This window comes from Vigna angularis, chromosome 9 (assembly GCF_016808095.1).
Source record: "Vigna angularis cultivar LongXiaoDou No.4 chromosome 9, ASM1680809v1, whole genome shotgun sequence".
NCBI classification, from domain to species: Eukaryota; Viridiplantae; Streptophyta; class Magnoliopsida; order Fabales; family Fabaceae; genus Vigna; species Vigna angularis.
This window is the reverse complement of record NC_068978.1, coordinates 14285077-14299280: the sequence shown is the minus strand read 5'-3', so window position 1 is coordinate 14299280 and position 14204 is coordinate 14285077. Positions and strand designations below refer to the sequence as shown.

Genomic DNA, 14204 nt, shown 5'->3' with positions numbered 1-14204 from the left:
AATCAAGTGTAGAAGCCAACTTTCGATCTAGCAGTTTACCAGTTCTGATATGCCACACTTTTGAGTGCTACAACAGCAGTTCACACTTACTTAGCAGCTGTGAGATTTGACTTGAGACCAATACACTTCAATCCTTGCGAGAAACCAAAGCTGCCATCATTTGCAACCTTTCCTTTTTGTTTAATTTTCAATTTGCAAAGTTACTTGTAATTAAGACCATTAAGAAAGTGGATTGGAAGAATTCAAAGTGTTCTTCTTTTCACTTGCATTCTTTGATTGTAATTTCTAAACCAAAAACAGGAAGACAGTGAGTGTGTCTTGGAACCAAAGTTCTAAGCCTCAATTAGCAGACCTAACTTGTTTCAATTTCTTGTATTCTCTTAGAAAAATCTTAGAGTCTAGCTTTTTCCTTTGTGTTTATTTGTTGAATCTTGACTTTTAGCAAGTTTAAAGGTGATTTTGACTTAAGGAATTTAAGCAAGTAACTAAAAGCATATTTGACAAAGCAAGACTTGGTATTTAAGCAACTTTCAAGGTTCACCTTTCTTACTTGGAATTTGCTTTCAAGTGAAAACTCTTATTCTTTATTTCAAGAAAACTTTTAAATTTCTAAAATGTTTGGGAGACATTCTCCTAGGATTGGCAACTCTGAAGAGCAACTTTCTCTCCAAACCACAGTCAACAAACTTGGTGAAACTGAGAGAAGGATGAGTCAAGAGCAAATCAATAAAAAATTACAAAATGCCTTGATCACAGATGAATTGAAAATTTTGAGAGAAGAGCAAGCTCAAAGTAGGGATAGATATAAGGGAAGTTGAAGTGGAGACTCCCAATTTGAAGGAGAATCCTTAAGGGGAGGAGAATATTATCAATATCTCTCTTCTTTAAGAAGACATAGAAGGGAATCCCAACACCCTTCTCCCCTAAGGAAGTTAATGTAGTGTTGCCTCATTTCATGGAAAAGATATTGTAGAAGCTTATCTAGATTGAGAGATAAAGGTGGAGTAAATCTTTCCTTGCCACCAAATAAGTGAAGAAAGAAAAGGCTTATATGGACAAAGCTATCATTGTAGGTAAAAGTTTTTTTTATCTATATTGATAGTGGTATTTTCTAGATTAAATTAATTATATTTATCTGTTCGTTAAGGTAATTATTAATTATTGTTTCACATTAACTAAAGTTTTCTCAAATAATATTTGCTAAAGTATATTTTTGGCAGACATCAATTAGAATTTTCTAAAAGAAGTTTGATGTGATTACTTTTAGTTCCTATAAAAAAAAATCGATGTCACTATTATTTTTTAATGTTGGTAAAGATGATTTTAATATCCATTAATTGACCAACTCAACTAAAATTGATTTTGTGAATGTCATTCAAACAAATTGTCACTTTACATCAAGCAAAAAATTTGACAAAAGAAACCTTAAACTAAATACTTTTAAAAACTAACTCTACACAATATTAACGAAACATCACATCAACTGAAAATAACTTCATCAATATGAATGAATCGAAGAAAAAATACGGAAAATAAAAAAAATGTTCTTTTTCCTCTGCATATCATTCCATCCTATTTGAATAACTTAAAGATGAAAACACTTTTATGATGTCTAAAAACCTCACTTTATCAATTACAAACAAACATATATCTAAACGTGTAAAGTAGTATTTTGTAATGATAGCATTGTACTAAAATTATTAATAGTATTAATAATTAATTATACTTGGACAAAATAATAAATTTAAAAAACTTAAACAAAGAACTAAATTATGTTTAAAAGAATAAATAACCAGAGTTCAAAAATAGAAAAAGAAACTAAGATATAGAAGATGAGAAAAATTATAAAAGAAATATACTTAATAAAAAATTGATGATACAAAGAAAGACAATGTAGCTTATATAGAAGAGAGATTTATCACTGGCTTGTTCAACCGATATACCAATCTCTAAAGCTAACTACACAACAAATGATATACCATTTATTCATTATTTTAGTACAATTCCTAACTCGGACTTATTGTTGTGATGATTATTTTGCATTTACAATACAAGGTAATTTGTTACCAAGGTCAAAATTTTATCTGTAGTAGTTTATGCAGGCAAGATTATTTCACCTATGTCAGGGATTCACATATATAGAATTTTATAAAACTTTATAGGAAGTGTGGTTTTGACAGGGATTCATCCAACATGGCCTGTGAGCATTGAATGATAATTTGAATTCATTGGTGCAGCTTTAAGCATCAACATCAGGGCCTGGATATGCTGGTAAACTCATTATGCGCTTGTCTTAGGCCTGTGAGCATTGAATGATAATTTGAATTCATTGGTGCAGCTTTAAGCATCAACATCAGGGCCTGGATATGCTGGTAAACTCATTATGCGCTTGTCTAAGACAGGACCTCCAAGAGTAAAATGATAGAGGCTCTGGAATGTTGAGTCTTTTAAGCCAAGGAGCTGATGAACTGCAAAAGATCACAATATTTTCAACAACTGTACGAATTCCAAAATGCAAGTACAGTACAAGTAAGTTTTTCACAATTTAGGAGTGTTGAAGTATAAGACTTCAATTGTATTAGTACATAACATTTCTTCTGTTGTCCCATGATTAAGCATACAAGTGTTGCACAGAATAACATTAAAACTCAAGCTAATCCATCCTTAGCATTATTTTCATATCATTCCTTCTCCTCTATAACCAATTTTGTGAGCCAAAACAAGTGCTTAACTCACCTGCATATAGTTGCTACAACTAAATACTTGTTAAAGATTATGACTCCACAATTCAATTGCTGGAAAAGAAAAGAAATCAGAGGATACTAGAATCTGGTTCTCCATCTAAAAGTACAATCACAGCTAAATTTGTCAACCATAGTGAACAGTTGATCACATATTTGGAGCAAACTAAGCACATTCGACTTATATGCTCCAGTTTGAGGAGAAGCCTTATAAATATAGAAATAAGGACCCAATCATATATAATTAGGAATATCTAGATTATATGTATAATTAGGAACTGATAGAATATTTATCCTATTTATCATGATTATATTGTGTCTAGAATTATTCTATTTATCATGATTATATTGTGTCTAGGTTACCCTATTTATCATGATTATATTGTGTCTAGGTTATCCTATCATGATTATATTGTGTCTAAGGTTACCCTAATTATCATGTACTCTTTTATCAATTTATTTTTATAAATAGAAGATTATGAGAGGGATCAATCAAGCCTTCTAGAATTATTTCTTTTCAATCTCAAGTTGGTATCAGAGCAGGTTTTCTGAGTCTCTTCCTACTCTATCTTTGTTGCCCCCGGTAGCCAGAAGCTAGTGGCCAACTGTCGACAGAAGTTTTTCACCATCAACCTCTATTCCCGACGTCGTTCGACACTGTCCGTACCGTCCGTCGCCGTCTGTCGCTGTCCGCTGCTGCCCAACGTTCGTCGCTGTCCGCTGCCGACCATCGTCTACTCATCTGCTGCCACAGTTTAGTCCAACGACTAGTGGATCTGGATCGCCTCCTTGAGCAAGAGGGTTAGTTTTCATCCTGGCGCCGCCACGCGCACCACATCTGTCCACATATGTCCGACATCCACCTCCGCCGTCATCACATTTTCTTTGGCAAAGTTAGGGGTTTTGTGCGCCTCAAGGAGCGCGACCCATCCCTAGTCGTTGCCTCATTCTCATCCACACGCAACGCACGACTTCTCTCTGATAAGCTTCCGGCGTGTTTGTCACATGCCACCTTACCGGTGTCAAAATCACACCGCGCAACTGTCGTTCGTCTCGCTCGACCAAATAAAAAAAAAGAAAAAACTCTCTATTTCAACATTTTACCTCTGTTTCAGCATGGTTCCTTAGCCTCCTTTCATAATATTTGTTTAGCTTTGCATATTGTAGTAGCTGTGATGTTCTTGATGACTTGTGTCATTTATTTAAAAGTCTCTAAGGAGAGTCGGTGTTATCAACTCGTTAACACCAAGGAATTTGAACACTAAAGTCATGGGTTGAAGGTTGCTCATGACATGAGGGGAGTCTATTTCTGGCAAGATTAAGAACCTTAGTCAAACAATTTCACAGCCCCTTGTCAGATTCGTTTTTGGATGCTTTGATGATTTATGGAGACAATTATGATCTTCCACCTTCACGATTTGTCATATGCGTGTCATTATTTCCGTCTTTCGCCATGAGGGGAGTATGTTTCAGCCACTACATTCCCCATCAATCAATGATGGCAATTTAATCTCTGTAGTTTGTCGCTTTCAACCACTGTCAGGCTCCCATCAGTCAATGATGGCAGTTTAGTCCCTGCAGTATGTTTCAGCCATCGCAGACCCCATCAATCAGTGATGGAAGTTTAGTCACTGCAGTTTGTTTCAATCACTACAGGCCCCATCAGCCAGTGATGGATTTAGTCCTTGTAGTTTGTCGCTTTTAGCTATTGCAAGCCCCATCCATATTTAATGGAATCCAATCTCTATAGTTTGTCGCTTTAAGCCATGCAGGCCCATCCTTACTTGATGGCAATCAGTCTCTGCAGTTTGTCGTTGTCTACCACTCATCATTCACTTTTGATGGAAATCAACTTTGTCAAAGTCATCCTACTTAAAGGTTCATGGTGTTAGATGAAGTTTCGTGGTTGTCTGTTACGTACCTGAGTATGATAACTTGCCGCTCACACCCTTACAGACTCCCGAAAACAGTTAACAATGGGGAAAGACTGAATAAAACTCTTTATTAACTGTAAATATGGGGATCACAATAAAACAACCAATAACTGGGAGCAGGATCTCCGTCAGTTACTTGAGAGCCTAACCTCTCTTACAAACTCCTTAATCAAAAAAACGTGCCGTAAACCCTAGGTTCCTCCTTTATTATTACTAATTACGCCTTCTCAAAAAGGTATAGAATAATAGTAATTATGCCTATTTATTATAATTATCTGGTAAGAATATTTCTATCCTTATTTACTATATTTACTACTATAATATCCTGAGGAGCGTCCCACGAGTTTCCCGCTCATCCTACTGTTGTCAGTTAGACGCTCGTTGGTGCTTCCACTTGTTCAGGACGCTTGTCCTCGTTCCGCTCGTTCCGCCCTTGCTGCTTCCACTCGCTCAGGACGCTCGTCCTCGGTCCTCGCTCAGGACGCTCGTTCGCCCTTCCTGTCACTTCTACTTGCTCAGGACGCTCGTCCTCGCTTTCAACCGTTCGGCCACTGTCCTCTACCGTCCGGTCCCCTTCTCTCCCCCTCCTATATCTTCTTCTCTCGTAAACCCGCCAGGCCCTAACATTGACCAATATTATTCTCCATAAGCTTATGAGAGTCTCTTTGGTTACACTGGTTTGTGAGTCCAATTTGGTTTATAAGCATATGTACATCTTATTCTTATTCGAAGCCAGAGTTACCACGTCTATTGCCTCGACATTTTAGACAAGTTGATTTTGTTGGAATGAGTTTATTTATTCCAAACTTGACACATACAATTTCTATGCTCCAGCTTAAGGGAGAGTGTTAGAATATTTACCCTATTTATCATGATTATATTATGCCTAGGGTTATCCTATTTATCATGATTATATTATGTCTAGGTTACCCTATTTATCATGATTATATTGTGTCTAGGTTACCCTATTTATCATGATTATATTGTGTCTAAGATTACCCATTATCATGTACTCTTGTATCAATTTATTTTTATAAATAGAAGATTATGAGAGGGATCAATCAAGCTCTCTAGAATTATTTCTTTTCAATCTCAAGTGGAACATTTTTATTTATTCTCATATCATACCTTTATTATTGGAGGATATCAAAATCTTCTCTATTTATTGTATTGGTTTCATTTCCCCAATGTAAATAAAACATGTGTCTCAAAAATATACGGTTTGAGCATAATATATCTCTGTTTCCTATAATTTAACAAGGAAATCTGCAAGCCAGCACTCAGATATTGAACTACTTACTATAAGATAAAGGTCCAAAGTTCCCATCGTCACCATAAATTGTGAATAACACTACAAACGTTATCATCACATCAAACATGATTTTACTTCAATGAATATCTTTAGGGACCTCGGTGCAGTTTCTATCTAATTGTAGTACCATATACTAAATTCAAATTTAAAATCCAAGTTCAACCAAATGTTAAATGAGAAATGGCTGCATAAAAGAGACAATTTAGAAACTAAAACTTTAATACATGTTAGCATAATGCAACATTGAAGAAAGAAGTCAAATTATCAACACTCCCTTGATGTGAAAATTTTAATTAATAAGTATTGAATACTTTTCCAATATATAAAAGTGCAATTGATGTGAATGCTTTTCACAAGGACCCAAAAAAAAAAAAGAAATAACGGCCACCAGACCAAAGTTCTCAAAGCAGTGGTGAACAAAGAATCATACCAGGGTCATCAAAGAAGCAACCAATTCCAGTTGCTGAGATTCCAATAGCATGTGCTTCAAGGTACAGCACCTGTCCAAGGACTCCAGTTTCCCAAAATAATCGTGGATACATCCAGACATTCTTTTCACGCAAAGTAGGTTCCATACGGGCCAACATACCAAGGCTGAAGCAACCATCACTTGCAATGTCCTGCAAGAACGTGATACACTTGTAAAGCAGGATATACAATATTCATGGAGTATCAGTTCAGATTCTAATTAGAAATAAGACTGATATTAGTGTTATACAATTAATGGTATAATATCATTGTACATTAGAGTTATCAATATATCAATCAAAAGCTAAACCATTTCTGTACCTCAACCATTAGATCTTAAGATAATAAAGCACGGCAATAAGTCAAAGCTTTGATACCCAGATACACAAATCCCATACTATGATGCTATCAGGAATAAACAACCGTCTGTTCACTTATTCAGTAGAGACAAAACTACCAGACAGTATGTGATAATTGTGAAGCGGATGGATATCTTATTAATTTATACAAACCAAATAAACTGTGTTTAAATAATAATTACGGCTTCAAAGCAAAATCCAAATTTAACTCCGTTATCTATTAAAAACAGTAGCATAAACCCTGACTTTCATGCTAATAAAGACATCTCTTGTTAGAGGCTGGAAAGTGTATGAGAGAAGGAGAAAGGTAGGAAAGTAAGTTGGAGAGCCTAACTGTATTAACGGTTAGGAAGGAGCGGGTGTGCTTGCATATAAAACAGAACCATTGTATTTCTGTTTAGTTAGTTAAGACTTTACTTTGTACAGTCAGGGCTAGAACCTGAGGAGGGGGATTAGGCTCCCGCTTATACCCATTGTACTTGTACTTTGATTGCTGTTAATACAAGAGTATACCATTCTTTTCCCTTTGGGACTTACTTTGGTGTTTTGGAGTGAGAAAGATAGGTTTCATTTTCCAGAAACCTATCATCTCTCATCTCCTCAATGACTGTGTTTCATTTCACAATCTAACTAGAAAATTATTTGATCATGTACAACATAATTCACGGACTTTAAGAAACATCATGAAGCAATGCAAAATTCAAAAGACAAGTAGGCAATCACCCATTGCCACATACCTGGTGGCACGAAAGCTGCTTCACAAGCTGCCGGCAATCAGATCTGAGCAGTTCATACAGTGGAAGCTCATCCGGGCAGCCCTCTGGTTTGGTCCACAAAAAGTCAGGTAGCATAGCTTTTTTCAATTCATCAAAATGATTTTTATTCCTCACCAAGAAATACAATCCTTGAGGCAATCCCACCACTCTATGAACAAATAAAGCAGCATGCACCTCAGCATCCCATGGAAGAGCCCGAAATGGCAAAACCAGCTGCCTTCTTTGCCTCCCTCCACCCAGGCAACCTGAAGGAAGACAATGCAACAGAATTTGATAAAATGCATCTCTCTCAATTTTAGTTACTCCATCCATATCAACAGCACTCCTTCGCTTCCTAACAACTTCCCTCATAGTTAACCCCTTATAAAAACCCTCCCCACAAACACCACTCCTCTGAAACGGCTCAACCGAGAACTTATCCCCCAATGTCAAAGGCTTCTTCACAGCCTCAGCAGTCCTATAAATAACATCCCAACACACATGCTCTTTGCTAAGGTAATTATGTTTCCCCTTCCACTCCAACTTATCAAACCCCAATATAGCTTCACTTAATTCCTTCCAATTAACATCAAATCCATCAACCCCACTCGGATAAACCAGCATCACACAATCAGGATGCTCAAACTCAATTTCTGGAATCTTCCCTCTAACAGCACGCGACGGAATCTCAAAATCAGGGAAAACATGAAGCCCCATGAGCCTCTTCAACTCCTCACACCCCAAGGTATCCAAAACCTTCACATCCCAACCAAGACTCGCAGCAGCCATGGCAACTGCCCCAATGGCATGACCAACATCATGGTTACAGTACCTGAATTGAATAAACCATCAATTCCGTCCCTATTTTATTCTCTCTTAAGTGATTATTAATGTAACAAAACTACTTAGACAATTTCTGAAGTACAAAATATTATCAGTTCAGTCCCTAAGTTAATGAATTTTTCCTTGTCTAGATAAATTTCTCCATAATTACTTCTATAAAAAGAAAAAATAGAAAAGTGAATTAAACTTCTCCATGATGCACAAACTAAAATCATCATCAACACTGAGAGAAGCTAAATGAAGAGAGTTCCTACATATTAACACATACATAAACTATATCATGCTTATTAAAAAAGAGAATATTTTTACAATAAAAGAATTAACAAAATAACATCTTTAACAAACTTCGATGACAAACTAAAACAATGTTTTAAGACTTAAATGACCACTCAACAAATGTGTAGTATTTATAGCACTACTAATTAAACATTTGAAAAAGGGGGATAATTTAAGCACAAAATTGGCAGTACCTGAACGCGCGTTCCCCATACTTCCAAGCCTCACGCCAGAAAACCGAGGACAACCCAACCAGAAACGAATTGGTTGGAAAAAACTTGGGGAAAAACCCAGATGGGATTTGGGCTCTGAGTTCCAAAGAATGCTCCTTTGGGGCATAATGAGCGACAAAAGCGGAATCAGAGATAGAGGGTATGGGTGGGGCAACGATGTAGGCTTCAGTGGGGTGCAAATTGCCACTACTGGGGTTAACTCTGAGGGACCAAGTGGAGAAGCCGGTGGTTTTCCAGGCGGAGAGGGCGAGGGAATCGAAGAGGAACTGTGAAACGGTGGATTGGGAAATGGGGTGGGGAGAGGGGAAAGAAAGGAAGAGAGAGTGGTAAAGCGGTGGTTGATACGGTGGTTGTGGGTGGAGAAGAGAGATGAGAGGAGCGGAGAGGTATCTACGAAACGGGTTGGGCTGGTTGGCCCAGTCGAGGCCGTGAGGCCCCCGGGCGTAATGGTTGAGGTTGTGCTTGGTTTGGTTGTGGTATTTGAGAACGTGGTCGAGGTGTTGGTTAAGGTTGTTTTGAGAATATTGTTCGTGGTGTTGTTGGGGGTTGGAGGATGTTGACGGAGAAGGTGAAGAAGAAGATGAAGATGCAGAGGAAGAAAATGAAGGCATCATGGCATGGGAATGGAATAATGGAGGGTGGAAGAATGAGAGAGTGAAAGGGGTTGAAGGAAGAAAATGGAGAAGTGGTGGTGATGGGGTGGTGAGGTTTCTGAGAGGGTAAGGTGATGGCATCTTTTAAAATGTGAGAGTGAGGAAGAAAGATTGGAATGAAGAATGTGTGCAGTGGAATTTCATTCTAGAGTATTCAGTAGGTCTAGACTCAGAGTTTTCAGTGTGTGTGCTTTGCTTGTGGCAACAACTACCAGAAGAGGATGAAAAATTGTAAGAAAAATGGTATTTTTTGACACACGCAACATTCATTTAATTTGATATCATCTCTTTTTTTTTTCTTTTTTCTTGACATTATCTTTTCTTATTTTTTTTACTCTTTGAAATAAATGTAAAAATATGTTATTGTAATTTACAGAAATTATTGAAATCGAATCAAATAATTTATGATGTGTTACAATGAACTACTTTTAATGGAAAGTTTATTTTTGTAAGAATTTAAAATGTAAAAAATGGGTTATTTTAAAATAATTTTTAAAATACAATTGAGATTTTTAATAATTTATTAAAATAATATGATTAATTAAAATTAAAATTAATATTAAAAGATTTCAAAAATTTTGAGAATTTTAATCTTTTATATAATTTTACTAAACTTTTTTTTCTCAAATCATATCAAGGATGTTATGGATTAGAATTTTGAATAAACACTTGTCAATAAGGTTGTGTTGGTTTCTATGGATGATATTAGGTTTAATACCTCTTTTGGTCCCTCGAAAGGGGCCAAATGTTCAATTGTGTCCTACGTTTTTTTAGAAGTTCAATGTGATCCCAACTTTTGTAAAAAGTGTGCAATTAAATCCTTTTTGGTAACGGCGTTAATTTTTTAACGGACCAGCTGACAGGGTGGACTGAAGTTTGCTACGTGGCTGTGTGAGGGTAATACGTGGCTGTGTTCCATCACCATCGCATGCGCCACGTGGCTCTCGATGTTGTTCAGCTGCTGTCCCTGCGCCTCCACCATTGCCGCCATGTCCAGAAAAACCGGATTAAAGGAAAAGTTTTCTTTTTTATTTATTTCATTTTAAAAGATTGTTTTTTTAATTAGAGAAAAGATGAATGGTTGAGTCTGAGGGGCCAAGTGATGCGAATTCTGAGACCCAAATCATGAAAAGCATGGAACTTGCAAAGTGGAAAGTAGGAAACATAGCCCATTTCCTTTCATTTCATATGGGTGCCCTCTTTTTGCTTGTGCGGATCTGCTGGTGTTCTATCCTTCACTAGTTAGAGAGTGACCAAACTCATTATTCCTCATGTTCCATGTACTTTGTGTGAAACTGCAGTGGCGCCGGTTCTTTTTGGGGAAGTAGATCAGCTTCAAAGATTGCAGCTTTTCATTTTGCTTATTTTTCATATTTTATGAGGGGAAATATATTAGTTGCTAAGTGGGGATACGAAGACTTGTCTACACTTCATCTTTTCCCCTGTGATGCTATATCTTGTTCCATATAATTAGTGTGAATCCTTGTCACTTATGGGGGATATCAGGATTACCCGGGTAGAGCAAAGTCAAACAAAGATTAAAAGTGTTCCAATTGCTGTCACCCCTGAAGGATTTTGGTGTTGCCCTACTCCTGTTGGGTTGCAGAAAAGCCTCAAGCCTCAAAACCCTTTGAATAAACTCAAACCCTCCCCACCAGCTCCGAAGAGCAGTTCCCAGAAAAAGGAAGTCTCGGGTAGTGTTCACAAGGATGTATTGAGTTTGGTGAACCTGGAACTTGTGACATTAAGCTTCTTCTCCTTGGAAAGCAGGGTTTTTGTGTGAAGCTAAGTGTTCACAAGGATGTTTTGAAAGAGAAGAGTAGTTTTTTTGCTGATAAACTTTCTGAACAATCTGGTTTGTCATGTCTCCAAGTTGATGACTGTGAGGATGTTGAAATATATGTTGAAACTGTTGGGCTTATGTACTGCAAAGAAATGAAGCAGCGAGAAATGAAGCAGCGACTAATGAAGCAGAGCGTTTCTCGCATTCTTAGAATACTTAAGGTAATTTGCTAGCAAACTTCACACAGCCACGTAGCAAACGTATTACCCTCACACAGCCACGTATTACCCTCACACAGCCACGTAGCAAACTTCAGTCCACCCTGTCAGCTGGTCCGTTAAAAAATTAACGTCGTTACCAAAAAGGATTTAATTGCACACTTTTTACAAAAGTTGGGATCACATTAAACTTCTAAAAAAACGTAGGACACAATTGAACATTTGACCTCTTTTAAGGGACCAAAAGAGGTATTAAACTATGATATTATTAACGTTTATATGCAAGGATGAATTTGCGAGTATATAATTTGTTTGGTGATAATTTGCGACAATTTGGAAAAACGAATTTGTTATTTTATGTTTTTATTCCATCGGCGCATCATGCAATAGATATGTGAGTATATATTAAGTCAAAGATTAAAATGATATCGTCTTTAATTTGATGCTGTAAATGGGTTTTCATGTGTGGAAGGTTTTAGAATCGATTATAGAAAAAAGGAGAATCGATTCTTGCCTAGTTATAAAGAGAAAGAACCAATTTAAAATCGATTTTGGGATGCTTCAATGGGCCAGGAATCAATTCTAAATTTGTTTGTGTTGGTTCTGAAACTAATTCTGAATAATTAAAATATGCTGAAATGGACTATGGTGATGGATAAATTGATTTTGTGTTTGTTATTGAAAACCAGAATATATATATATATATATATATATATATATATATATATATATATATATATATTAATAATAATTTTTATTATTTATATTTTATTTTATATCATATTTATTTTTAAGAACAAAATAGTAATTATTTAGTTTTATTTCTCAGAAAGGAGTAAAATTAAAAGTGAAAAAAATAGTATACAAAACTAATACTTTAAAAATATAAATTATTTTTTAATAATTTATTAAATGACTAATCAATTAAAGTTATAAAAAGATAAAATTAACAATAAAAAAATTAATATAACAAAATAAATTATTTATTAATAATAATTTTTGCATGACTTATTCGAGCTTACAATGGTCTTAAATCAACTAGACTTCTTCCTACACTCCTAATAAACAAAAATACCCTTCAATAAAATTAAATGAAATTATTAAAAAAATAAAAAAATTAATATTTTCTAAATCATTAAAAAATTCAACAAATTTCGAAATTGATTGAAAAAAGAATTCGAAATTCATCATATTTTAAGATTTTTGTTATTTTTTAATTATTATTATTTTGTATCTTTTTAATTCCTTTAACTTTTTTACTTGTTTTAATTTAATAAAACATATTTTATAATATTAAAATGCTAATATATATTAAATTATATTAAAATATTAAATTTAACTAAATATATATTAAATTTTAAATTGAAAAACAAAATCTAAAAAAAATATCGAATTTAGAAATTCGATATAAGTAAAATCCATTTAACATATTTGAATATCCCAAATTTAGTAATATAAAACTACTAAAATGAAACATTACATGGATAATGATAATACAAATACAGATTTGGTGAATAAAAATTTCACCTGAAGAACAAAATAACTATCTATATTATCAGCTTCACTTATCCTCCTTCAACTGCTCCAACTAGAAAGAATGTATCCCTAAGCTCACACAAATCAGGTGATCATCGCAAAAGAGAAATATACACACAAAGACATGCCACAGAAAAGCAAGGGTAAGCTAGAATATCAAAAGCTTTTACATATCGTTTTAAAAAAGAATAATATACATACGTGTGATAAATCAAACAACTCAACAATTTATCAAATCCACTTGAAACCCTTTCTACTGTCCAGACAGATGTATTGACGTTGGACTCATGGGGAACCTGCACCCGTGTATGGTGGAGCAACCTTGCTCAGAAATAATAATCATAATTCACATCCTCAACCACCATCAACAATACCATACACCAAGGTTAATCCGTCACACATCTATGGTCCTAACTAGTGACCATAGACTAGGACCTCCTGCTACTTTCCACGACATAATCACCCATCTCTACATGATATAGGGTTATTGAAAGTGTCAAGATCATTCCCCAATCCCGGAGTCCCTACTTCAATACATAACACCACATAATCAACTTAGGATATCCCTCCTTGGGATTCCTTTCTCACATCCATATTACAAATATCATACCATACTTCAATACCAACATACTTCCTCATCCATAACACATTTAAGTAAAATCAAACCAAACAGTAAAACAATCACCACCCTTAAGCACGACCGAACGAAAAATATCAACATAACCTATGAACAAGACCGAACGGCAAAACACTCTCAATATGTGAACTTGACCGACGGTCACTTAAGAGTAAGACTCAAGCATTAGCCGAACACAGTTTTAGGGCCTAGGACTAGAACAACCGAATACTAAAGTTAAACCGAACGCTTGAATCTGATATCGAACACTTATATCTTATGCCGAACACTATTGGCTTAGACCGAACACTTAGGTCTTAGGCCGAACACTATTGGCTTAGACCGAATACTTAGGTCTTAGGTCGAACACTATTAACTTAGGCCGAACGCTAACACTAGCATAAGCGCTAGTACGAGACCGAGCACTACCAAGAACGAGCGCAAGAACGAGACCGAGCACTACTAAGAACGAGTGCT

The 14204-nt window shown here is 35.6% G+C and overlaps 1 protein-coding gene across 1 annotated transcript; it reads right to left on the bottom strand.

Annotated features, from left to right (window-relative positions):
* Positions 1–1898: 1898 nt before the first annotated feature.
* Positions 1899–9788, bottom strand: LOC108347410 (uncharacterized). The gene is made up of 4 exons (XM_017586627.2): positions 8883–9788; positions 7552–8401; positions 6418–6607; positions 1899–2468 (listed from the first exon to the last, which is right to left on the bottom strand). The coding sequence occupies exons 1-4, from the start codon at positions 9653–9655 to the stop codon at positions 2341–2343; spliced, it is 1941 nt and encodes a 646-aa protein (XP_017442116.1). The 5' UTR covers positions 9656–9788; the 3' UTR covers positions 1899–2340.
* Between the last annotated feature and the right edge of the window lie 4416 nt (positions 9789–14204).

Excerpts from the sequence above, each read along its gene's own strand:
- LOC108347410 (XM_017586627.2), bottom strand. The coding sequence starts at position 9,655 with ATGCCATCACCTTACCCTCTCAGAAACCTCACCACCCCATCACCACCA. Across the intron at positions 8,402-8,882 it reads TATGGGGAACGCGCGTTCAG|GTACTGTAACCATGATGTTG; the intron begins GTACTGCCAATT and ends TATTCAATTCAG. Across the intron at positions 6,608-7,551 it reads AGCAGCTTTCGTGCCACCAG|GACATTGCAAGTGATGGTTG; the intron begins GTATGTGGCAAT and ends ACGTTCTTGCAG.